Source organism: Lepeophtheirus salmonis, chromosome 9 (assembly GCF_016086655.4).
Source record: "Lepeophtheirus salmonis chromosome 9, UVic_Lsal_1.4, whole genome shotgun sequence".
NCBI lineage: Eukaryota > Metazoa > Arthropoda > Copepoda > Siphonostomatoida > Caligidae > Lepeophtheirus > Lepeophtheirus salmonis.
Genome location: NC_052139.2, coordinates 21690615 through 21718488, shown reverse-complemented (window position 1 = coordinate 21718488; position 27874 = coordinate 21690615). Strand labels below are relative to the sequence as shown.

At 34.8% G+C, this 27874-nt stretch overlaps 2 protein-coding genes and 1 long non-coding RNA gene across 3 annotated transcripts; 1 reads left to right on the top strand and 2 right to left on the bottom strand.

The window, feature by feature from the left end:
- Nucleotides 1-2954: 2954 nt before the first annotated feature.
- On the top strand, nt 2955-4762 carry Tfb1 (transcription factor B1). The gene is made up of 2 exons (XM_040719629.2): nt 2955-3425; nt 3481-4762. Exons 1-2 carry the CDS (start codon nt 3089-3091, stop codon nt 4716-4718), a joined length of 1575 nt encoding a protein of 524 aa, XP_040575563.1. The 5' UTR covers nt 2955-3088; the 3' UTR covers nt 4719-4762.
- Nucleotides 4706-18619, bottom strand: Vps13D (vacuolar protein sorting 13D). The gene is made up of 6 exons (XM_071890987.1): nt 17934-18619; nt 17556-17873; nt 14556-17410; nt 13778-14495; nt 8573-13718; nt 4706-8516 (listed from the first exon to the last, which is right to left on the bottom strand). Exons 2-6 carry the CDS (start codon nt 17851-17853, stop codon nt 4868-4870), a joined length of 12666 nt encoding a protein of 4221 aa, XP_071747088.1. The 5' UTR covers nt 17854-17873; nt 17934-18619; the 3' UTR covers nt 4706-4867.
- A 4925-nt stretch (nt 18620-23544) lies between these two features.
- LOC121124694 (uncharacterized) lies at nt 23545-24891 on the bottom strand. The gene is made up of 2 exons (XR_011781850.1): nt 24133-24891; nt 23545-24037 (listed from the first exon to the last, which is right to left on the bottom strand). It is a non-coding gene; the product is annotated as an uncharacterized lncRNA (long non-coding RNA).
- Nucleotides 24892-27874: the final 2983 nt, after the last annotated feature.

The window sequence follows — 27874 nt, the reverse complement described above, 5'->3', positions numbered from 1 at the left end:
CTATGTTTTCCATAGCGCCCTTGCAATAAGAAAGCGCCTTTAGTTAAGATTCATTTAAGGCTGGAGGTATTATCGTCAGATAAGTTGTTGACTAGATTCTTGTCAGGTTCATTCAATTTAAATCCTCTGTTACTGAAATATCAAGATACGTTGAATATTAAATAGATCCTTAATAAATATAGAGATTCAGGGTGTATGGATGGTTTATCATATGAAATACTGGCAAAAATACCCTTGCTTTAATAGCGAAAGCTAGTTCCTTAACTTTATTAATTTCGGGCTAATGAATTTTTCAAGAATTTTATCCAATAAGTTATTATTTTGCATTTATTACTTTAGACAAAATGATTTACTGTTGTCCAGGTTGTAGGACTGGTTATCCTAAGAAAAAACTCATCAAAATCATAGTGAGGAATAAATTGTTGAAGAAAAACATTCTCTTCATAAGTTTCCAAAAGATCCTGAACTTATTGATGTATGGGACAATTCTATCAGAAGAGAAAACTAGGAGCCAAATTAATATTCGAGAATCTGTAGCAAGCATTTTCCTACATCAGCTTTTATTCATGAAAGAACAGATACAAATTCAACTCGGCAAAAAATATATAGTCCACTTAAATGATAAAAATTAAAATTTAATGCGGTTCCAACAGTATTTCCGGATATTCAAAAAAACTTGAGAAAACAAACATATCCTGAAAGGACAACAACTTTATCTACTTCTACTTAAAGGTTAAACTTTAGAAAATGCATATTCAAAGTAGGTTAAAGTGCATTGTTATTTTTTCAGATTAGAGCAATATAGACTTCGTCTTAATTCTCAAATTGAACGTTTATCTCAAGAAAATATGATAAAAAAATTCACGGATATAAAAAAACCCTGGATAAATCGTGTTTACCCAAAGACATTTTCACCTTATCATCATAGGATTTTGTTCCTTACATTTTGTTTTGTTTAAAAGTGAATAATGACCTTTCTTTCTCAATTTTGTCACAAGGACTTCCTTTACCTACTGTCAATGTGTGTCATATACTCATATATGCTCATCAAAGAGTCTGAGTCTTTATTCTGATATCAATAACATTTTAGCATATTTAAAAAATAAACAGAATTCACCCAAACTAGCTTCAAGCACAATGTATGCCAATGAGATATTGGAAGAAGTAGTACATCAACAAGACTTTAATTTGAAAAATCATATCAGCTTTATTATATTACAACTTCATCTTCACTCTTTAAGTGCAAAAGGACTAAGATACTCTCCTTAATTTTTAGGAATTTCAATACTTCGGTACAATACAAGCCCAGCTTTATAAAATCAAATTAGAGAATTATTTACTTGCCATCTGAATCACGTAGAAGAAGAATAACAATTATGTTTTCAATTCAAGTTGTACCAGTCTCAACAATTGATTATTTAAATGATTATTATAATCTAGAATTAAATTATTAGATGAAAAAGACAAGTATGTTGCCATAATAACTGACAAAGTATATTCCTCAAAGAGTTGAATTTAGTAGTGACAATTTTTTTTGGATATGATAGGAATGAAAACTATTGTAAAACCTTAACTTTTTTTTATAGTGAAGAGTGTACATAGGAAATACAGTGACATGGTAGTATGGTACACATCACATTGATATTAAATCTCCCATTATAAAACAATATTACATGAAAGTTCTTGAAGTAGTTACCCAAGTTGCCCTAGAATCCGTTGCAAACATTAAGGATACGCATGTTTCAAACAAAAAATTATATCTGGATGAACTAGGAAATTGAATTTTTCCTAGATATACACTGGATCCTTTTTCCACTTCCGATGTTATTCGATTCGGTACATATCTACAAAAAAACTATAGCAACTTTACCACCAGACGAAAATTATCATGTCAATCTTTTGAAAATGAAGATGAAAACATAGCCCTAGATACGTAACTCAGAGTTCTGAACAACTTTTTATTTTACCCCTAAAGTCAGTATCTTTATCCGTGCCCTGGTTAATGGTTATGTGTTTTTATTAGCAGAATAACACACAACTATATTATAGTAGATAACCGAATAAAATACTATCTAGGATTTTATTAAAATCATTTTAATATTATAAAATATTTTTATATATTCGTTTTAAAAATAAGGAAGAAATAATATGTGACGTGTGAGTACAATAGAGAAAAATAGCAGTTGGTAAAATTAATTTATTTGGCTAACTACCGGATGATTTCTGGCCTTTTTTCTGTTTCTTTTTGGAAGAAAGGTTGCGTGATACATTATAGGTAACGAAATGTAACGGTGTATATACCATAGAGAATATAGTAATCAATGGCAGGGATTACTTGTACTACTTGTAAAATATTTATTTAACCCAAGTAACCCCCCTTACGAGTACAAAGCATTTTTAGATTCAATGAAAGGGTAGTCCGTAGAATTATATTTTGGAGGGGGGTTCTGTTTTGGATTTAAAAAAAAATTGAAAAATTAATTTTATTGGAAAAAAAATTCTATATATTAAATTTTTTTCTAAAGAAAATTTTAAAAATCCATAACTATTGACAAAAAAATAAAAATTTTGGAAAAAAAATTTCTAAAATCCATATCTATTCTCGAAAAATTTCAAAAATTTATATCTATTCTTAAATAAATAAATTTATTTGGAAAGAAAAATCAAAATTCACAATTGCTCACAATAATAAGATTGAAAAAAATTGGAGAAAAATTTAATAAATCCATTGGTATTTAAAGAAAATTCAAATATTACATTTTCTAGTAAAAGAACAAAAATTAAGCCTCCTATTCAGTAATTTAGCTTACCGACCCTCTAGCCTACCCCCTGCGGTGGTAAGTCAAAGTACCCAAAGGGATACGCGTACCCCCATTTAAGAACCCCTGATCTATGGTGTATAGATATTCATCATTCCTGTGTTTCCCTGGCTAGATACTTGTAGCTACTAAAATGATTTAATCCTTAGTGAATGACGTCATTGGAGCTGTAGACTTCTTTTTCACCTTGTTGTTAGCTCATTATTAGTCATGATCGGAATCTACTATTAAGTATTTAATTTGGAGTTTTGACTAAGGGGGCTGTAAGGATGAGTCGATCATCAGAGGACATATTACTCACGGTGCATCATGTGAAGCACAAAAAGAACGATGGAATACTGTTTATAATGAGTGAGCGGATTGGGTGGATGATTGGGAACCGGGATGTGTTCAGTCTTCATCACAAATACACGGACATCAAATCTCAAAAAATCTCCCCAGAAGGGAAGCCCAAAGTACAGCTCCAGATCGTCCTTCACGACGGTTCCAATACGACTTTCCATTTTGTGAATCCTGCTGGGCGACAGGAGCAGATATCGGATCGGGATGGAGCCAAGGAACTCCTTCTTCAGCTCCTCCCAAAGTTTAAAAAAAAAGTGAATAAAGGTTTGTTTTTTGAGAATTTTTGAAATACATTTATGGATTTTCTTTTTGATTGCAGAGCTTGAGGATAAGAATCGAAAGCTGTCCGAGTCTCCGAATCTTTTGCAGCTCTACAAGGACTTGGTGAGTACTCACATCCTCACAGCAGACGAATTCTGGGCCCGTCATGGTAAGTCCGGCCTGGGATTAAGTTCAAATACAGGAGGAGAGAATCAGGAAGTGGGGGTTTCCGGCTCTTTCTTGGGGGAAATTAAGCCTCAAGCTGATGGAGCTAATGGCCTCAAATACAATCTGACAGGGGATATCATTCAAAGCATTTTCAAGACATACCCAGCTGTAAAGAAGAAACACACTGAAAAAGTCCCTCAAATAATTAGCGAGCAAGAGTTTTGGACCAAATTCTTTCAGTCTCATTACTTTCATAGGGATCGAATCATTGGAAAAGGGGTCAAAGATTTATTTACAGAGTGTGCCAAAGATGACGATAAGAAAATAAAAGCAGCATTAACAACAGGGGTTAGTGATATTTTAGCAGATATTGCCAAATTCGACGATACAAGCTTGGATCAGCACTATGGTTCTAAGGATTCTGAAAAGAGTCAAGTCAATTTTGTGCACCAAAATATAATCAAACGCTTCAATCACCATTCCATAATGGTAATGAACGTGAGTAAAAATCCTTCAGAAGTAAATTCTAATGTGAATAAGAGACTTAAAGAAAAATTAGAGTATGAGGACTTGAACACGAAAGAGCCTTATATCAAAATTGCCAAACTCAGTTTAACTAAGCCAGAGAGATATCTCAATGGTCCAACACCTGTGCTTAGCTCCTCCTATTGCACCTCTGATGAACTGTCCCGTTCTAGAAAGTTATTAGCGGATAGTTTAAGAACCTGGAAGAATACTCGTCCTCCAAACGTTCTAACAGCGTCAAAGGCTGTTTCCACTCTCACTGATTTAACGCCGGGTGGGGCTCTTATGAAGGGATCTCAAAGTCAAGCATTAGCGGAGAGTTGCCCTGAAACGGTACAACAGGACTTGAAGCAAGTATATATTTCCTTAGGAGAACTCCTCAGACATTTTTGGGCGTGCTACCCTCCAACCACTCCTCAACTTCAAGAAAAAGCTTCTAAAATGTTCGAAACCCTTAAAAAGTTTGAAAGAGTCAAAATAAGGCCATTCGAAAATGAATTGATTCGTAATTATAACTCCGCCGCTAAAATGACTACTCATATCAATAGAATGTTGGATGCCGCTTACAGAAAACATACCACTTGGCAACAAAAAGTTAAATAAAATTTATTTACTCATTAATGATTACTTTTACTGTTGTTTTTTTTTTTTAAAACATAAACATATATAATTACGACTATAAATCTTATTATATCAACAAAAATAAATATTAGGAAGTAATATATCACAAAGCAGGGTACTAACAAACGAAATCACAGCTCATTATCCATATCACTTTCTTTAGTAGGTAAAGCAAACTGTAGTTCTTGAAATATAGTCATGGCATAATTTATTTTCTGAGATAAATCGTACACCTTCTTTTCACTATCCCCCATAACCTTTAAAACTTCCTTATTCACGGTATAAATCTCAAGATTACATAGATTTCCATCAGGAACAACCTTGACCCATTCCACTTGACTATAATTCAGGTCGACTTCAGGCTTGGTTGTTGATATGGGATTGCCACGATTAGATGCAGAATGATATTTTTGGTACACGAGGATCCTCTCAAATGAAACAATCACATCGGACTCTATATGTCCATACACAAGGGTTTCATCTGTAACATAAATTTCATTATTGTGGTCATTGATCTTAGATAATCTTTCTTGTCCAAGAGCGGCCCTTTTGTTGTAAATAGGAAAGGCACCAGCAGGGCTGTAAATTGGCCTTGCGGCCCTTATTTTGGGAGGCCTTACATTTGTAACCGTTTTACTAGATTCTTTGAGCGCAGTTGCAGCCTCTGTAGCAAAATCAAGGACACCAATAGCAGGCTTCATCACAACTCCAGCAAGTCCCCAAAGAATGCCATTAATGATACCTGAAGGACCCTCATCTTTTACTCCTCCTTTGACTTCGTCGTAAATGGACGTAACACCCCCTAAAGCTCCAAAACCAAGTCCCTTGATAGCAGCCATCAAGTGACGCATACTTGTTTCGCCATGCTTCCCTCTAAGCATTAAACGTTTCTCATCATACTTTTCTTGTAAGGATATCTTGCTCATACCATATGATAGGCTACCAGAAAATTTTGCAGCGGTGTTAGCCGCTCCATGTGTAACATTAATAATGGAATTAACCATGTTGCCATCAAGTAAGTCACGAAATCCCTCCATCCAATCATTCGCAAGTCCAGCTGGATTCCCCAAAAAATCCGTGGATCCCAGTATAAGAAGGGTCTTACGAATCATTTCGTGTTGGTAATGTTTAAGAATTGAATTAAAGAGGAAGCTCGCAGTCTCAAAGGGATGCGATTTTAAGTAGGGTTCCAATTTGATATTTGCGGATTCAAATGTTATGAGAAAGAGATTTAACTTTCTTTGAATGAGTTTCACATCCCCTTTCAAACGATTTGATTTTAAGACACTCAACTTTACATTATTCAAGGCTATTTTTAGTGTTCCAAAATAGTAACGCGTCGCACAAATCGTATTGGAAATCATGCTCTCTTGATTTTTTTCAAAAGTATTAGAAAAATTACATTTAGTATTTTTATTCTGAAAATCGGATAGATCCAGTATCCCAGCCCATCTCACAATCTTACAAATGAGCTCTTCCTCCAAGTTTAAAGTAATTCCTTTGATAGTTAGAATCATATTATCATATATTTCTGCATTGTGAATTGATAGAGACTGTCTTTGTTTGGCTGCAGTAAAATGAATGGCCGGCATGTGACGATATTCGTCTTTTTTGGTTGATTTACAAGAGTATAGAATAGAAGGATATTGAGAGTTGAAAATTTGGTTATCGATTTGAATGTTTTGGACGCCAATATCTAGGATATGCAAATCATTTCGAGTGGTATACTCTACTTGCACATTGCTTAATAATCCATAAACTAGTTCTTCTGAAGGATCCGAACTTATTAGACTCAGACCAATACCCTGTTTGAAGTTTAATGTGACAGTGTAGTCCTGATAAGTTGGCCTACTTTTTTCTTGAATGAATCTATCACTCTGCTGGAAAGTGTCTGTAATAAGAAGAACTCTAGTGGGCCCATCAGTATGGACAAATACGGATAAAACTCCGGATCCAGGTCGCATTCTTTGACGAGTAAACCCTAATTCAACTGGATTAGTATCCTTGAATTCATTAGGACCTAGGACGATACTCGTTTCTTTCAAATCACTTTTTGCTTGAACATAGAGCCCTTTGTGCTCACACATTAATCGACCATTATTTGTGAATTTCCATCTTTGGGTCAAGCGGCGTCTATCATCTGCTTTACGGAGGACTAAAGGAATATAAGCATGAGGTTGAACTGCAGGTCCTGCTATGTCTAAGACAATGGGCTCTGTAGAAGGAGTTGGATGATTGGGGTCTCGAGGAGGCGAGCTCCCTTCATGCTGTAGTAATCCAGATGCAGTCATACGCCAAAGCTGACTTCTTTTACCAGTAAGCTTAGGGGCGAGAATAACTCTGTTGCTCCTACTTTCTACATCCAAAACTAATCCAGGAGATGATAGATCATCAGAAAAAGTGTTCAGTAAAGTAATGTATATAAAGTTTTCATAGGTGAGCTGATCTCCCTCTCCAATACGATTTAAGTCATATACTCCCATGGAGCATCCAGGTGCTAGGCAAGTTAATATTGGTTTGAGGGTTGGTTCATCCAAAGCATAGGGATTGATTTGTTTGGGTTTGACAATACTACGAGACTCTGTTCCATTCTGATAATAAGCAATTGGAACATGGGAAAAGTTGTCGATTCTAAACGGAGGAGGAAATGAATCCGCATCAACAAAAATAACGGAATAAGTTGCACCAACGAGACCAATCTCAACTCTTAGCAGTACACTCTTCCCGAATCCATCACGAACATTAAATTGAAATGAATCTGTATTCTCTAAAACAAATCCTCCAGACCAGGAGCAGTTATACAATTTTGGTAATTTTACGCACAATAAATGTTCTTGGTTCAAATGAGGCCAATGAAAAGATACACTAGACCCTGGAGGAGATTCCAGGAAAGATTCAGTAGAACCTTCATTATTCATAATTTGACATTTTTGAGCCATTAATATCATAAACTTGGATCTATTGTGTAGCTGAAGCCTTGGTGTAAGAGTAACAATCAAGGTTTTATCAAATTTTTCTTTTCCAGACACAATATCAACACCTATGTTGTACACAATTTCTTTTTTAGTATTCTTATCCTGACTCAGGACACGAAGCCGTCTCACAAAGCTTCCTTTCTGTTGGATATAAAATGCTTTACACCATTGAGACTTCCCGTGTGTATGTAATCCATTTCCAATTCTCATACTCAAAGTTTCCTTGTTTTCTTCTGAAAAAGAAAATGTGAGAGGTTCAGCCATTCGTGCAATTTCATGTTCTTTCTCTTGTCCAGCAACAATGCAATCTTTTTCTGATTCACTACTCTCTTCAGTTAAATGAGGAGAAGCAAATCCCTTTTCTTCTCGAAAAATCAAAGGTAGTCCAGTTTTATTCACAAGCCAATATGATGCAAAGACACTGATTCGAACTATTCCGCCAAATTTACAAATGATTTGAGCAGTCAAATACAAAGGTCTGTTATTTGAGTCTCCTAATCTCACACGAACTTCATAAGTAGTGGACACATTCTGAGGTAAAACAATGTCTGATCCTATTGGAAATTGATCCACGGAAATATGAATTATATTTTGTTCTGAGAGTTCCACAGACAGACAGGCCTCATTTCCAGGATCCAAACTACCCTGGATCATAGTATTTCTCAGACTATAAGATAATTGATAGGGTAAAAGACTGATAATTGTTATTGGAGAAGCAAAGGAAATTAAATGTGCAGGTTGCATCCAATTACTTTGAATTTTTTCATCGCAAGGGAATTGAAGCCTCTCCACGGTTATACAAAACCTGCAAGTAAATCAAAATGGTAATATTTGTATTCTTTTATATAAGATGGTTACTACCTCTCTGGCTCCTGCAACTTATTCCAAGCATGCTTGCACTGATATAATGTCATTTTTGCACTATCTGATGACTTAACTTGAGAGTATTCAATAACATTATCACAAAAATCCCAGTCACCGATTCCGGGTTTACCATGTATCGTTGCCCAAACATAGGACAAAGGAATAGATTTGATTTCTTTGGACGGAACCTCCATGTTGAGACACTTATTAGATCGAACTTTGTCTAATATCAGCTTGATTGAATAAGGAAGTTTATTCGAAACAAGGAGTGCTGATCGGATTTTGACCAACTTTCTAGCAGACCCCTCAAGTGAAATATCGACCACAATTCGAGCAGGAGGAACTTTATGAGCAAACAAGGGCGATGCCTTTACATTTCTAAAGTAAGTTCCAACCTTATCCACACTCACTGGGCAAAGATCCACCCAACCTTCAACCTTTACAACGATTTGATGAACTTTATTTTCTCTAGAATTAATTTGTCTGAATTTCCCCCTCTCTTCGAACGTGAAAGGAATAGTTGCTCCATCCTTCACAGAAATCCATGCGCGATAATCGTGTTCACAGTCAGTTATCCGTATTTTTGATAACGTCTTCTTCTTTAATCCTACACTGGATTGACTAACATAAGTGCAAAATATTAAATCACATCCTGTTTCATTTTTCAAAGCAAAAGGAACAAAAGGGATTCTCGGTTTCATTGCGTCCGATTGGCTGTAATAGTCCTGAGTCCAATTATTTCGAACAGTTCTATAGAGCTTAATAAGAGATGAGGTTATGTTAAGATTGAGTATATCCTCACTACTGACGTTCACAATCACCCTATTACGTAAATTCCATTCAATCTCACTATGAAGGGGCTCAATCAAGGGTTCCCAAGATCCTAGGGATCTATTGTGGTATGACGCTTGAACATCACAAGAGACGGAGCCGATACTTGAAATATCATGTTTCAAATGAACACGTCCCAGGGATAACTCTAGCAGTGGAACATCGGCGTCCAAACAGTCGTCAATAATGCAAATGTTGAACGTGTTAGTCTTCAATTCAATATGTGAGAAGTTGACCTTACTTCCGGAGAAATATGTTTTTCTGTTCAACATATCATCATCATCATCAGAATTAGAGTCTTCAAGTGATGGAGAGGACAATACTTGACTAAGATTATTATTTATTGTAGTGTAGTCAAGTGCTTCTATACAGTCCAAATCTGATGCGACACTTTTGTTCGATTTGATATCTTCAATACACTCATCATTTCCTTCATTCTCAAAGGCAGCTTTGGCTTGTTCAGGAAATAATTTAAGAATAAATTGAATAATGATCCAATCGTGATAGGATAACCTGACATTTAGTTGTTGTAAATGTATCTCCAAACACCTTTCCAAGTTTTTATCACTGAAATTATTGAGCCCTTTATTTGAAGAATTCGACAATGAATTGGAGGGCTGTCCAATTTCTAAATTTATTGTAACTGGATCTATGATGGACAAGGTGGATTCATCATGCCCCAAGACACAAGAAAATACTTCTGCATTGTTCAGATTACAGGAAAAAGGTTTTTCACTCATGTCAGGTCGATATGCTATTACAGTGGTCGAGTGAAGGATAATTGCCTGGGAATTTTTATTAAAGGGCTCTGCTAATATGACAATCTCAGATTCAGTTATATTTATTTTCAGCTCAAATACGGGACCAGATGTTTCTATCATAGGAGTTCTTTTAGAAATAATTCCAACAGACGGATAAATGGGTTCCTCATCAAGGTACACAAAACGAGTGACTGGTTCATTATTTTTTTCTTTATTGAACTCTGGAGGGGAAGTTGGACATTTGGAAATAAACTCCAATACTTTAAACCACCAATCAAATAGACTCATCAAGCGCATGTTGTTTAATAGGATCGTGAGTCGATTCATATCCAAGGTAGAACGATAATGAACTTCAGCTTGCAAATTTCCAAAATAACTGATATTTTTCATGGGATATAGAATTTTAGTGAAAACATTGGGTTGGTCCTCAGGTGGACAATCTATGTATCGAAAATCACTCAGACAAATCTCTTGAGACACCAGATCCACATCTCTTGAGGAGTCACTCCAACTTTCATAAATCAATTTGGACTTGTAAAAATTAATTCTCGCCAAAATGATTTCGTCCTCTTGTTGTAAATCGAGAATGACATCTTGAAGTTCGATATTCATGAAAAGCCTCTTCCAAATTTTATCTCCATAGATCATTTGAGCTTCTGTTTGATTGTAATTATCCTCTACATAATGAAGATTAAATTCCTCAATAGCTTCTCCAATGTTATATGACAACAATCCACGAATAGTTTGATATTGTTCTGGATTAACAACAGCATGTACTGTCGACAAAATCCCTTTAAGTGATAAGTCCGGTACACGATGAGAAAATGCCTTATCTAAATTTCTCTCAATTTGTAATTGTAGCTCACATTTTTCTTTGAGCAATTGTTTTGATGAGAGGCGAACAATGAAGCCGTGTACACTGATATCTTGAGGAGTCAATAACTTTTCATCTGTGAATCCAGAAATTCTATCTCCCATCTTTAAATCCATAGATTTCAAGTTTATATTCAAAACATCAATTAAACAATTGTGCAATTCGTTCACTAGTATACTACTATTGTCGTTTGAGTCGTTCAAATCATCATCATCACCCGAATTGTAGGCTCTACGCCTACTGCTCATTCGTGATCGAGAACGCCTAGATGAGAGTGACTCGCAACTTTGTGCTCGAGACCTTTGACCAACGAGTGTAGTGGAAAGAGTTTCAGGGCTTATTGTGGATGGATCACCAGAAAAAGCAAACTTATTTCTTACACTCAGTTGACCCAAGTCCACTGTCAGAATTCTTGTCGAAAAAGAGCTCATTGGTAGAAATATAATTGTAGACTCGGCGTCAATTTCTAATTTTAAACGTATTTCACGGGAAACAGTCCTTGGAAAGCTTGATTCATTTTGGGGATCAATAGATTGATCCATCAATTTCTGTAAGTGACTAAAATGAGCAAAAAATGCAAGTAATTCTGTATAAAACCTTTGAGTGTGAACATAAATGACTTGATCCATATGTAAAGAGAGTGAGGAGTCAAAATCCCTTCCTAACTTTTCATCTAAAGCACTATATTTAAAAAAATTAAATGAAAGAACTCGATTTGATCCCTTTCTTGAGATAAATCGATCACTATAGAGCCTTCCTGTGGGTGTTAAATCCTTCAAAGAGAAATTTCCTAGATGCCCCTTGATGGTGAAGTCCTTTTCTGAGGATATCATATTGGCAGCAAAATTATTGACACTAATTTTAGAAAGTTCGTATTCAGGTTTGTTTAGTAAAACAGAAAGCGATTTGACCCGTAAATCTATTTTGGTGTTCCCCAATGGTTTTTTATTTAGCTCAGGCTCAAAACGAGATCTTGACCCCCAAGAAGACGTGGAAGCAGGAGGAGTTGGAGATGATCGGAAAGTACTAGATGACGACACATCAGGCTCATCCTGCCTTTTACTCATACTAAAGAAATCAAGAATAATCACCCACGTCTTTATATTTATAACTATGTCGAGATTATTAAAATCAACATCAACCAATCTTTTTGTGGAAAGTTCTTGCTCATTCAACTCTTGAGAATTAATATCATATTCCTCAATCTTTATATGTACCAAATTTTTAACATCGCATAAATCATTTTTGGAACATTTGGAAATATTGGTAATTGTGCTTCCAGAAAATGATGAAGTACTTTTGAACTCTTTATGCTGTTTCTTTTTTTCTCTCTCCATTGACATTTCATTGATGGGAATACCAAAAATAGTTTCCACATTTAGAAGAGAAGGGAGAGAAGCACCAAGGTGTTTGTTCTGTGCAAATCTGCGAAGATTTGGACATGATTTAGATAATCCATTTTTGAAAGATTTAGTTAAAGAGCCATAGAATTGCTCTCCAATTGAAGTCATTAATTGTCTATGTTTTGCCCCATTAGGGAGGAGTAAATCCTCCATAAAAAGGCTTTTGAGAATAATATCCAAATTATATTTGAATGCGTCATATTTTTTGTAGTAAACAGCAAACTCTTGAAAATTCACATTTACCAAATCGGAATCCTTTGAATCTCTGAGCTTCACAATCAAATTAGGGATTTTGAAATCACTTTCAATAAGTACTGTAGATACTGGAGAGATCAGCTCAGAATTAGATTCTTTTCTAGTAGTTCTAGATGTATGCTGTACTTCATCATCCTTAGGAGATGACTTTAGAGACATCAATATTTGTTCATACTGTGATCGGTTAATGGTAATTTTTAAAGTATCTGATACGGCACAACTAATATTATAGAGTTCCCTTGAAAGTAATAAGTCCTGTTCTTCCCCAAGAGATAAGAAGGATTGAAAGCTTTTAGACTCATTAACCATTGAACCATAGGAGACTGCTCCTTTACAAATGATCAAATCAACTTCTGTGTCGTGAAGAATGGGAATTGAATGATCCACATGGCATGAATAAAGCTCCTTTGATGTCATGACTTTAAAATGAGCCAATAAATCTAAAAGATCTGACTCTTTATATTTCTTTCGTAAGTCCATACTGTGGATATTCATATCTTTAATCTTGATGATATATCTCTCCATAGATAGATCAGACTCCACTTCCTCATTGCGAATTATGATTTCTCCCAAATGAGCAACCAGGATCTCAAATGATCTTTCATGTGACGGGATAACTATGACAGGAGTTTCTATTAAAACATCTAAACTTAATTTATAGGCGGGTAATTTTGTAAATGACTGAGGAAGTTTCGGTGTTGGAGCGGGAGCAAAAAAACCATTATTCTCAGAATAACTAGAGCTTTTACAAAGTTTATTAAATTTTGAAGTAGGTAGAATAGTTTCATGCATAGCCATGGATTCAGTCCGACGATGAACGATTCCAAGAGCCATCTCTGTCGCCGCATTTCGAATTGAAGAAGCGAGATTTGACATATAGGTTTTGAAATCGGATGCACAAGAGTTGAGTTCCTCGAGAAAAGCGAATGAGTGTATATAACAAACAGATGCAATTCGGACATTAATATCAATAATTTCTTGATCCATGATATCAACATCTTGTAGCAGTTCAATGGGTGCTTAAATACAAAATGAAATATTAATAGTGATGTATACATGTACATATGAATATAATTACCCTTTTTCGCAAAATTAAAGGTAAATGCCTGGATATCATCTTGAATTTGACTGGAGGAATTATATAGGTCATCATGAATGCTCTTATTAAAGAAGCAACTTTCTCCTTCGATAAAAGGATCCTTTCCAATTGAAATAATTTTTTGATGTAAGGAAGATCCAGATAACAGATTGATCACGTGTAATCCTCCCAAAGAGCCAGAAACCTCAACTAATCTCCCAAAAGACGAAAGAATCTTTACTTCAGTAAGTAGAGCAGTCCCTATCATTTTTCCAGTGTTGGCTCTTAGAAGCAAAACATTCAAGCGTTGAAATTCTGCGGTGAGCTCAGTTTTTGTTGAAATTCTATCATACTGAGATTTTGTATGTGGCTTGCTAATACTAGATTCTAAATCACTGAATGGCTCAATCTCACACTCTGTTGTTTGTGTCCCGGAGTCTTTTAGTGGGAGGTGTCTTGATTTCCAACTTTGCATTTCTGGTGAGATACGTTTCATAAAACCAATTAGTTCTATAATTGTTTCTTGATTTGCAATTATATCTAAAGAATTAAATTGGACGGATATAATTTTATGTTGTTCGTTGGAGTCATCTTCTCCCGGACAATGAGGACTTATTATTACTACATCAATTACAATTAAAGCATCCGGATCAATCATTTCCGGGAGATTAAATCCCACATTGTTTCCAATAGAGGAGGACATCGAAACTCGAGAATTCTGAAAATGAAAAGGTTGAGTAAATTATGAAGTATCTACTAACAAAGACTTGCAGCTTACATTAAGTGATCCCTTTTGAAGTGAGGAGAGTGCTTTGTGAATGTTGAGAGGAGGTGCGTCCCTCTGATATGCTGATTTTGATGCAAAAGAAGGCGAAAAAGGAGACAAGGGTGAAGCAGGCTCAGAACCTCGAAGACTTCCACTAATACTGTCTACACATACATTACGATGACTAGCAACAAGTAACTCAAAATTAGGTCCAAATGTTTGAATTGCATCAACCACAAGGAGACTGTGCACAGAGAGAGAAATGTTTGTATCAAAGGGTCGTCGTGTAAGAGAGGCTTTAACTCCAGTAACTTGGATTTCTGCTATACTTTTATCCTGGGATTGTAGCTCAATAGCCAAATCATCAATACAAAAATATATCAAAAAAAGACGAGAGTATTGATTAATTGGGTTTGAGGAACCCCAGGATGAAAATATAACATCACTCTCACTCTTGGTAAGCTCTTCCGAAAACTCCTCATGAGACGGTAAAAGTGTTTGAGTACTAACAGAGACACAGTTTTTGCGGATCTTAGCTGATGAGGATTCAAAGTCATTTCCACGAAGTAAATTATTCATTCGTTTAAGAGCAAATATTTTTTCTTCATTAAAATGGACGACAATTCTAGGAAGACTTCCAGCAATGACTATGTTTGGAAACTCAGAGTCCGATAATGATGCAATTCTTTTTTCAAGTTGCAACTTGATTGAAAATTTGTCCAGGATATGGAGGGAAGAAGTTCCTTTCAGATGAGCATATTTCCAATTATCCTTGATTTTAGAAATAAGAACCTGCATATCACTCAAAGTAAGCGAAAATGAAGTATATAACCTTGAAGAATCAAGCTCTGCGATCTTTGGTACAGAGGACTTACGCAAATCCTCTTCTTCTTGTACTTCAAGCTCCTCTGGAGTACTAATAGGTGTGCAAAACTCTTCGTCTTCATCATCTTCGTCGTCCCAATAATTGCTTTGGTTGATTTCTTGAGGAATTGGTTTTGGAGCACTACTATCGTGATAACCATTTGAGAGATGCAACTTCCCAAAGTCAACGACAAATATAAGAGCATTTTTGTCAACAAAGCTTTCTGGAATAAGGATTTGAGGAGCCGAGAGTTCAAAGGATATATCAAGTTTCTTTTTTCCGGAAAGGAAGCCCTCCTCGGCCTCAGAGCCTTCTGTATCAAATATTTGATGAAGATTCTTCTTGAGCTCTTTTTTTGTTCTTTTCTTTGCTTCTTCTATTCGATTTAAAGCAGCAGATTTTATTTTTTCAGAGAGATTGGAGGATTTATTCAGATCTGAAGGTATTCTTAGAAAATCTGACACATAGTGCACAATGATTGGATTATAAACGATATTAAGAGACTCTGAGCGACAATGAAACTTGACATCTAAATTAGAACTTGGATTCGTTTCGAACAACAAATAAAAAAGAAAGGATTCTTCTGTTTTCGTTGTTGACCCAAGAATGGATTGAAGAGTAGACTTTGCAAAGCCCGTGAATATATTACGACTTTTTATAGGACAAAGAGGAGCTCCAGCAACGTTTGCAGGTGAAATAAGAATGGGAAACATGGATGCCTCAGTGCTTATTCGATCTCTTAAATACATAGCACCGAGGGAGAGTTCAAATTTATATGATTTTGAACGAGGACGACTCTCAAAATTTGTTTTCATTTTTTCAAACTCAAATTCAAAAATCTCTCTTTTTTGGCCAATGTCTTTCATTGAAAATAGCTTTAAACTACCACTCTCTAAACTAAAATGTATTCTTGCCATAACAGCATCTTTGTGACGATAGAAGTCTTGATCAATTCCTTGCTCTTCATCTGCTTCATTTTCACTCGTACACTCCTCAGAAATAGGGATTTCAATACCGTACCACCACTCATACCAAGTCAAGGCTTTCTTATTTTGATTGGACAACTTCGAAGGTAACTCATTCTTCAATTGGAAAACAACTAAATTTCGTAGAATTTTCAATTCTTCATACGTTCGCGATGCATCAGTTGAGTCCTTAAACATTTTAATATCTTGAGAAATCCCCACTGGATTCAGTAAATACTCTCGAAAAGCATCTACATATTTCACATTTTCTTGAGCCATTGAAAGAACGTTACTCCATGAATACTGTGCGTTTCTTTTATGAATACGCTCCATATGGGAAGTGATGGCATAATGCCACCATGCTCTGGGACATTTTTTAACGGACTCTTTGGGACGCCACCTCCATACCCTCCGATTTTTACGCAGCTGATGAAAAGCTCTTAATCCATGGAGGGCACAAGAGTATTGGGAGCTTGATATTTCCAATGGAATAGAATTCACTTTAACATCAATAACAAAACGTGGTATTTTCTTGGACTTGAGAGCCCTAAACTGACAATTTTTCTTTAGCGTTGCATTCAAAGATACTGGTTTAAGGAGATATTTGATAGACTTTCGACTCGACATTTTCTCAGAAAGAGTATGGATATCACAAGCTCCAAATATTTCCAAATCAGGGCCTACGTTCAAATATAGTCCCAAGTACCGAAGATCCAGGGTTTTAAAAATATGAGTTTGACTATTCGCATTTCTTGCAACAAACTTTGGTAGCCAATTCTCATCACATGTCTCTGCAGAGAGAGAGTCCAGAACGATTCCGTAGGAAAAGGGTATAGGTGAGGTAAAGTCATCTTCATAGCGGATATGCACATCTTGGATGTGCACTTGAAGATTTTCAAGAATGGAAGAGATAAAGGAAGATCCTTGAGACTTCCACTGGTCATAGGATCCTGATGCTTCTTCCAGGGCTCTCCATTCCGCTTCGATACCATCAAGAGAGAGCAATTTTTTCCCTAAGAGAACTTGCTCTTCCAAATCTAGAAAGAAAAAAAAAAAGCAATAACGTCGTAGATTGTCATTTCCTCATCTCAGTCCAGTCTTTAAGGACTTTTAAATGACATAGTAGATACAAAATTAAAAGAAAGAAAGACAAGGAACTGAAAGGATGAAGGAAATATCAACCTTCGTCAAAGTCCGTGAACTTTTGAGGACCAAACAAAATGTACACTTTTTCTAAAAGCAGCGTCCACGGCTCAGTTCGAAGTTTAGAAACGGGTACTTTGAGCTTGATATGTCCCACAAATCCCGCTTTTACATCCAGGGCAGGATCAAGGAACTTGAAGGCCTCTTTACGAAATGGGGCATTTTCTAATTCAACCTCTCCTTGACTCAGAGCGATTCGCAATTGATCTGTATTGAGATCCTCCAGATATTTCCCCAGGTAATTGTTTAAGAACCAAGTGGCGAGTCCCTTGAGCATCTTGGTATTACACTTGAGTCCTTGGAGCACACATGTTTCTTTGAAAATATCAAATTAATTGTCTTAATAATAATGATTACTCTCTACTAAAAAAAGTATAGACTTCCTGAGCAGATGATCAGATCATGTTCATTATTTTTTAACTTTTATTTATTTATATTATGAATGATGAGCAATACCACTAAGAGCCAGAGGGCGCTATTTACTATAAAAACAAATATTCCGTACATATATTATATATGGCTCGTCAACACAAAAGAAAGCTACAAGAATTAATCTCAAAATTGAGAGTGGATTACATATTTGGTATTCTTATAATACGAATTACCATTTCTATCAAAAAATATTATTAATAGCCCTTGGGTTGTATCGCCAATTGTACGATTTAATCTAATCAAAATTTTTGGTGGCAATTTCAAAATGATAAATTAACAGATTTTATTTCAAAGGGGCGATATTGGGCCCAAATTATGTTTCATAAATCAAGTCAAGGTTTTAAACTTTAGAGGATGACGTCATAAATTGGATCATAATTGACTGAGACGCCATCTTGGGGGCTCCAAGTGGATGCTTTTAGTACATAAAATAAACAAATTTCCAATAAATCTTCATTTAACTCAATTAAATACAAAAATACTTCAGCCCAGCATTGAATACTACTTGATGAGCAGTGATATTTGAATATAATCTAAGTGATATTTACTAAAAATGGCAAGATTTGTACATTTTTGTTTGATCGATTAGGGAGAAGAAGAGTTGGATAATCAGCGAAAACTATCCTTTTCTTTTCATTGTAATAGTTAATTTTTATCTACAATACTGTGGAAATAAGATTATAACGATGTATATATGTAATCACATATTTTGAATACATTTTGGGGGAATATATTATAATAAAGTAAGGCAATTGAGTGAAGACATTTTTAGACAGTCAGGGCTATTTGTTGATACCATTTTGACATACAATAGTTGACTATTTTTTTGAACATCAATGGGAAAAAAATTATAAAACTTGGTTGTTTAGGGCCTTAAAATGATGGAAGACATCAAAATGTTTATAATAATATTTATTTTTTTAGGGGGGAGGATCGGAGTTTTTGAGTTCTGGGGGGGGACTACTGCCCCTCCAGAACACCCTTGCAGATACCCCTGATGTAATACGCTGGGAACAATGTAATTTCGTAATTTATTCTTTATAAGAAGTGTTACAATCATTCGATTTAAGCCAAGTATGCCTGTTCTGTTTGATAACTTGTTGCCAACGAGAATCCAACTTCATAATACTCTTATCGTAGAAGTCCTTGTCCCTATTGCCAAAAAACTCGGAAAACCAATTTTCAATGGCCTATATTGAAGCCTAATTTGTACCCCTAAATTACGTTGACCATAGACAGGAACAGCTGGGTGTTACTTGGTACCTGGTCCAGACTGTAGGGTGGATGCATAAAAACTCCCCATCTGAGCTCCCGAAGTTTCTGGCACGTCATCATAGATATATGCGGCCTGACACTGTTTTCATGTTGTTTTTTTGTCTTTTATTTACTAATGCTGGCCGCTTTTGTTCGATCGACAGCTTAAAATGGTCGTATTGTTCCTAGTAGAGAGTAAAATTGAGCAGAGGAAAAAAATTCTTGAACCACTGTTGTGTAACACAGAACCAATAGAGTATTGGCCCCGTATACATTGCAAATTTTCTTTGTCGCGTTCGACATGTATTTCCCTTTCAGATAGTAAAAATGTAAAATATGGCGAATTTCTTCCTTTGAGACCTCCATACTCGATGCACGATAATTCACAACTGAACCGACCAAGCGCAATACTGTAATAAAACGTTTGAAGTATACACTCACACTTTTTACGCTTTTTTGTATGATCTGGTGTGAACAATAATGAATAAGATATACTTATATTTGTATGTATATGAAGGATTTTTTGCGGGGGACTGGGGAAAATTATAGTCTGTTATAGTTAATTTAATTGTGTATTTGTTTTAAATAATAATACGTAGGTCACGTCATAAACTTATTATTTCTCGCAACCTTTCATACGAAAATAAACCCAAAAAGGACCCACGATCAGTTGGTAGTTAGTAGTGTTGAGATTGCGTCCATCACAGATTTTTTTTTTCAGCTGGCCTTTGAAGATTTTTTCTAGATCCGTTTTTCGGTACAGACCGGAGTCTCATATCGTGGACCGATACTTATCTGCCTCACTTTATGGAAAGATTTTTTTTGTTTCTCATATATAGGGTGGTTCAATGACATCTGAACACTTACTAATTTAATAATTAATTATGGTTGAGGGATATAAATTAATTCATATTTCGATATATTAAATCATGAACAATTATTTACAAAACTAAACAATCCAAGCAGTTGGGAATCACCAATACCACAGTCTGCGCCATCAGCATGGGTGAAACGTTAAAAAGGCCAAACTGGATCCGGTGGAGATAAGGAAAACAGCCCAGACCAACCTCTCAAGTCCATGAAGCCCAATGCAAGAGATCTCGGGGGTTCACACAAGAATATCCAGAAAGCAATAAAAAAACTTGAGTTGAAAGAGATTTGTGAGGCTGAAGAGGTCACTTTTGACACCATCAACGAAATAAGCCCATCTCATCCGTTGCAATAAACTTTTGAACTCTTTTGTCCCACTGACAGCCCTGATCGACTACACCTTTTGGGTGCATGTTGGGGGGGGGGGTTTATAGTGTGCCTCATCCAAACATCGAATCCATTGTCAGAGTACTGGGACTCCATGACAGAGGACTACATCAGTAGTGTGTGCCAGGTCATCTGCCACTGTCTGGAAGCCATTATTGCCACTAAGAGCGGCTACATTAAGGATTAGGAGATGAGACACACATCTATTTATAGCATTAATTTTGTTGAACTTCTATTATTAATTAATAAATTATATCTTGTTGAAGTTTAAATTTAAAGTGTTCAGATTTTAATGGAACACTCGGTATTGTGACGATCAATTTTTCCTACTTTATGTGTATCTTCGCTGTAAAGTCTAAAATGATTAATTTCATTACCAAGAGAGAAATCAAGTTGAGGAATGAGAGACGTGGGTGTTGAATATACATTAAACACATTATGTTATACGTTACTCAATCAAATGCATTGTTTTAGATTATGTTTATTTAATTAATGAGTAAGATTTGTCTATTAGAAAACATTATTTAAAAATAGTATTGACATAATATATGTATATATACAAACGATTGAATCATCTCATGTTGAAATGAGTAGGGTTCATGCTTTTTGTTCATATAGGATATACTATTTTAAACGGCGTTTATTCCTTCACTTTATATTTTTATTTGTTTACGAGAATATTTATATGTCGGCTGGACGCGCCGCGAGTGAAGTGAATTAGTCTATAAGATTATAACTAAGGTAGAGCAGTTCAGGGTTAGTTTTTTTAAATTAACAAAGATGTGGTTTATTTTCCTTTCAGCTATTTTAATTAATTTCCATTAGTCAACTCTTGTATTATTTAAAGCAGGGGATTTTACATTTAGTATGAACTCAAGAAAGGTAATATCGAGCGGTCCATTAAAATCTAGCCCCTTCAAATTTAAACTTCAACAAGATGTAAATTATTAATTAACTATAGAATTTCAACAAAATTAATACTATAAATAGATGTGTGTCTAAGCTCTCTTAATCATTAATGTAGCTACTCATAGTGGTAATGATGGCTTCCAGGTGGTGACAGAAGGTCACCCACTACGGATCAAGTCCTCTGACATGGCGTCCCAGTGCTGGCTGACAGTAGCTTTGGGGAGGGGCATCAGCAGGCCTCCCCCTTGACATGCACTCAAGAGGTGTAGTCGAAGGGGGTGACACAAGGGCCGTAGGGGGTCCTAAAATGTAAGAATACTGTTCAAAAGAGTGTTGCAATGGAGGCGATGTTTTTTTTCATTACTGGTGTCAAAAGTGGCCTCTCTACCCTCACAAGGCTCTTCCCATCCACTTTTTGATAGCTCTTTAGACAGTTTGCTATAAAACTCTGAGTTATCTTGCATGGGCCCTTATGGACTTGAGGGGATTGGCCTGGGCTATTTTCTTTAACTCCTTCGGATCCAGTTTTCCTTTCTAACGTTTTGTACTTGCTGACAGTGTAGAACGTGGTCTTGGTGATACCCAACTCCTTGGAGTGCGCAAATGCAAATTCGTTGATCACATTCAATACTTTCTCGACTTGTACGTAAGCTAGAGAGCTGAAGTTTGTTTAGTTTTGGAAATAATTGTTATGCTTAATATATCGACATATGAATCAATTTCAATCACTAAATCTTCATTAATTATTGAATTAGTAACTATTCAGATTTCAAGTGATCACCCAGTACAATTTTCTTTACTCTCCTCTCCCCAAGAATGAAAGGCACACGTCTGGAATATTGTATTAACACGACTACAATGTTATTTCTTCGATGAACAATATATATATGCTATATATCTGGGAGCACTATATACAATGTACTTTGTGATATATGATATTGGAAGCAGAGCAGCTTACACGGAGACTTCCTTTAATCATCTAACAATAGCTAATATACATAGTCAAAGGTGAACATCCAGTGTGGAATGGGCATGTTTAAAAAAAGCCGAAAATTAACATGGCAACCTTACCAATTTGAAGAATATTTTGGAGGAGAGAAAGAATAATGCTAATGACGTTTCATTAGATCAGCTACAACCAGCTGTTACAAGAGATGAAGGGAAAAAGGATGTAAACAATTACATTTGCTAGAATTACTCGGATGTTGATCCCCAATTCTACTCCCAGTCCAACAAGGACTTACAATTATATCTCTGCAACAAATTTTTCGGCGGTACACTCCATCTTTTATGAGCACAGACGAATGTTAAAGCAGACTTTGAATAAATTTGAATCTATTTAGGGAAGGATGTTCACTACTCAGGAATTAAATAACAATGACAACTGCTAAGGAAAATAAAATTCGTTCTTTATACTACCAATTACAACTTAACGGGCCAGCTAAAAAACACACCGGATTTACATGTATCAAGTAATACTGAAAGTCTTAATATGCCTTGCATGTACGTACATAATACATATTTTGTGCTCAGTTGTAGATTCAATCATCTTTCTTGATAAGTTCATCTATTTCATAATCTATTCTTTTTGATAAATAAACGTAGTAAGAAGTTTACTATAATTATGCTTCGTTTCCAATAAGACAGGAATACAAATTCTGGCTGTTCCCTCGTCGTATATATATTTGCCATTTTATTATTTCTAGGAAGTTATTTTGGCTATTTCAAGTTTATAGCTACGCTTCCAATAGAATATTACATAGCAATACTATAATACAGTATGGAATGAAATATGATGGTGATACATGGGATTCCATAAGAGATATATAGGAGTATGATTGACTTATTTGGCTAACTATCTGATGATTTCGGGCCTTTCCCCCGGTTTCTTTTCCGAAGAAAGGTTGCGTGATACAAAAATGTAATAATGTGATATTTATATATACACGCAGGATAAATCTAATAAACTGCCTTAATATACATTCACGTAAAAAAATGTTAGGCTATATCAAACGTTAAGGACACCATAAATATTTCATATCAAAAACATTAAGCTATATGATGAGTAATGAAGTATTGAACGTTGGGACAAAAAATATATGTTGAAACGCAATTAATCAATAGATGTGACACCTGTTTCCTCAGGTTTTTTTTAATTATAATTAAAAAGTACAAATGAAACATGATTCTTTTCCCTTTGCAAATAATAATAAAATACGTAATTAAAAAATTAATCCATTATTCGACAAAATATGAAGTACAATAATTCTATTTAATAATTAATAAAATATGAGTTGAACCTAGAAAACGATCTATAAGGCATTTTCACTGACGTAATCCATTGCATCATTTTTGAAAGAGACGCCATTTTGGAGGCCCTAAGTGATACTATATTATAACTCATGACTTTGTGAATAATAAAAAGAAAACTTAATACTTGCTTCGAATCCTACTTGATGTGGATGATAGAAAGTGATATTTGAATTACATCAAAGTAATATTTGTTAAAAATCCACATAAAATCTTCAAATTTGTACAATTTTATAATTTTTTGATCAAACAAAGACGAGAAAAATAAAATAATTACAGAAAAATAATTAATTTATTGTCTAAAATGAAGAAATATGAGTATATTACGATGTAGTAAGATATTTTAATAAATATGAAGATCAGATATATAATAAAACCTCAATTAGGGTTATGCCTTTTTTGATAAATAGTAAGATTTAAGTTATTTTATTTATTGCTTCCATTCTGACGCCACGTGAATAGCTAAACAAGGGTTATTTTTAAAGAAAGAAGCTATGTTTGATGACTAAAATAGGGAACCACGGGTTTTCCTTTGCTCTCTCTTCTTTTCTATTGATTATTTAATAGGGTGTCGTGTTGTTAACTTCTCCTCTGAAGTAAGCATTCTCCCCTATTTTTGGTGTAAATTGATTTAAAAAAGAATAATAGAATAAATATATATGAACTGAATACTATTTTTATCCACTCATACTCTCTTCAATGATGCAAGTTATCTCCTCTTAAAAACAGTTATTCATTTTCTCTCTCCCCGAAAAATTCAAATAATTTGGCACTGATATTAATAAGAGCCTTAATTCAATACTATAATATGTCTCGCTCCCGCCGCATCCTTACGCTTTTACAAGAATCCCAATTCTGATTATAGTAAAAGTAGAGTTGAATAGTTCGTAATGAAAACACTACTTATCAAAATTAGAAAAGGAAAAACAGTTTTTGCGTTTGCTCTTTCTTCTCTTTTATTCATAATTTAATAGGTCGTCATGGTGATAAAAACTCCCTTAGAAAGAAGAATTCTTACCTATTTTTGATTTAAATTGTTTTAAAAATGAATAATAAACTGAAAATATATAAATTTCAATATTATTAGGATATTTTCCCTAAACTAGTACTATTTCAAATGTAGAAAGCTCTCCTCATTATATCAGTAATTCAATCCCCCCCCCAAACAATATAACTGGTAGCTGACATGACATTAATTTAGGGACTTAATACTTAATCCAATAACACCATATGTCCCTCCCGCCTTCTCTTCACACTCTTAACAAAACCTAGTTTGTGTCAATCCTTATTTATTCGGTCATGTCCAGTCTTAGGACCGGTCTTATCAGTCCCGGGACCGCTTCATAGGACTTTTAGTACTAGAACTGACTAGAAAAATACAGTTGAACAGCGCCATCAAAATATTGAGCCTTATAAGTTTTAGGACTGATTTTTAGAACTGAACTGGACGGATCTGTCTTCAATCCTTCATAATAAAAAAAACCCCTCTTATTATGCATAAACAAAAATCAAAATTAAGAGGTTACGTGAAGAAAATAACGATTTATATTGCGTGATGAACGTAGGATGATTTAATTTGATACTTGACCGCTCATTCAATCAGGTTGTGAAGATATTATATTTTATAAGATAAAATGAAATACTTTTCATTATTCAATACCTCAATGTATTAAATAGATTTGGGACTCTGCCCTCCTCACAAACCTCCTTGAATGAGGGACCAAAGGAAATTTAACATACTTCTATTGACGGGTATCCCATATAGAACACTCTGATCTTGTCGAGTTCACTTTTAAATGTCAACTGAGGAAATCCACCTGAGGAGCACTTTATTACTATTATTGTTGTTTCGGGTTTCTGGGAGGGAGAAGGGGGGAGGAGGAAGTGAGGTATAAGAGGCTTAGACTTATTAAGTATGTATTTTTTTTTCTACTTCTTTTGTAAATGGATACGTTTAAGACGCATTGGAAGAAATTTGACTCATATTTTTTTCAATTTTTTTGTTTAGTTAATTAACTGTCTTTTGAAGCTTTGAGGCAATATTGGGGGGGGGATTATTGTAATTTATAATATTCAACATTGGAGCAATATTTTATTGGTTTAAAAATTAATTAAATATTACATTGCCAATAGGGTATGCGCAAACTATAAAATATATATTATTTGCAAGGTGATGTCACTTTCTGTACCCTAGGATAATGTAAGTATAGTTTGCTTAAAGGCTCTGGTATCTCCTCTATATCACGTTGTTATCTTTATTGCATCACACAACCTTTCCTTGGAAAAAAACCCAGAAAAAAGACCGAAAATAATCTGGTAGTTAGCCAAATAAGTCAATCATATTTTATTCGATACTGTATTATAGTATTGCTATGTAATATTCTATTGGAAGCGTAGCTATAAACTTGAAATAGCCAAAATTACTTCCTAGAAATAATAAAATGGCAAATATATATACGACGAGGGAACAGCCAGAATTTGTATTCCTGTCTTATTGGAAACGAAGCATAATTATAGTAAACTTCTTACTACGTTTATTTATCAAAAAGAATAGATTATGAAATAGATGAACTTATCAAGAAAGATGATTGAATCTACAACTGAGCACAAAATACAAAGCTTATTTTTGTATTAGCGATATAACGCCGTGATATGATTATAATAATTATCTATCAGGGAATTGTATTATTTTGTTACAATACGGCATCTGTCAGCTTATTTACAAACTAATAATAGGTGAAGTAAAAAGTTTTGAACGTTTTTCGCTTTATCTTGACAATAAAATTAACTTAGTTAGGATTATCTGTTTAGATGGTTCCAAACGATTTTCGTGTTAATCTTCAGGGCCTGGGCAATGAAATAAGTGCTCACTTGCCGTTCCAGTTCTACAATTTCCATTATTTGATTTATATTTTCGACATCCATATTACCCGAACGAATAGTTGGAACCACTGCTTTCCTGTTGCATTTGATACTGTTTTGGGTTCATCAACATAATGAATTATTTTTTTTGCTGTCTACTCCACCATTTCACCTTGGTCGGTGTGATACTGAAGAATGTACCGAATTTTCTCTTTCTTTAGTTGTACTTTGGAACGCTGCACACATAAATGGCTTCACCAAACACAAAAAAGTAAATGAACTTTTTTTAAGCGTATATTTAACCTTTAAGTATTCTAAAAGTGGTTTTTTTTATGTAATGTATTATTTGAGAGATATAGCTCACTAAAGACATTTAGCCAAAAACCGCTCAGAAATTTTTACTTAAACTAAGTGGTCATATATTTATTACGTCTAGTTGACGGGGGGGGGGGTATCAACCCCTGGTGTGTGAAATCTATGAACATCACCAATTGTACTCTTACTCCTCCCAACTAGGCGGCTCGAAGCGAGTGAAAGGGTCTCCCGGGGAGTACCAGAACATTATTCATTTATTGGAGGCAAAGACTGCCAGAAAAAAGAACTATTCAATTAAATCGCTATCTTATTAATTAACAAAATAATACAACCAATTTATGTAAGGGTCATATCAAACATTAACAAAAAGGGTTGGGGGGCTAAAAATTTAGGACGTCGAACGCAAGGGAGTATGAAGTTTTGGACAGGACAGGGGGACCCCACTCGGTGTAAATATGGGCACAGAATAATCGAAAAACCTAAAATAGTGTTTATAAATTAGGAATCAATGAAATTCACATATTCAAATAACTACATTTTTTACTTTTTACATTTACCCAAACAAATGCTCCCAATGACGTCACAAGAAGGAGAAAGATAATTACTTAAAAAATATGGTTTGTTTGCCCTACGATTTTCTTGCGGCCTAACCTTGTTCTAATACACAGTGTTACCTCGCTAACACAAAAATACCCTATTTATTTTGTTGTCAGCTATCGATGGCTATTTCATAATTATTTTTTTTCATAAATACACAAAGTAATAAGTTATTCTATAAATATGCTCCGTTTCCAAAAGAACAGGAATACAATTTCTTGTTGATCCCTTGTCGTTTATATAAAATATATATTATTTCTAAGAATAAATTTTGGCTATTTCTTTATAGAAATGATATATGCTATGTATATATATATAATGATATAACTATTATTTTAATCAAATATTACTAAGCAATATTA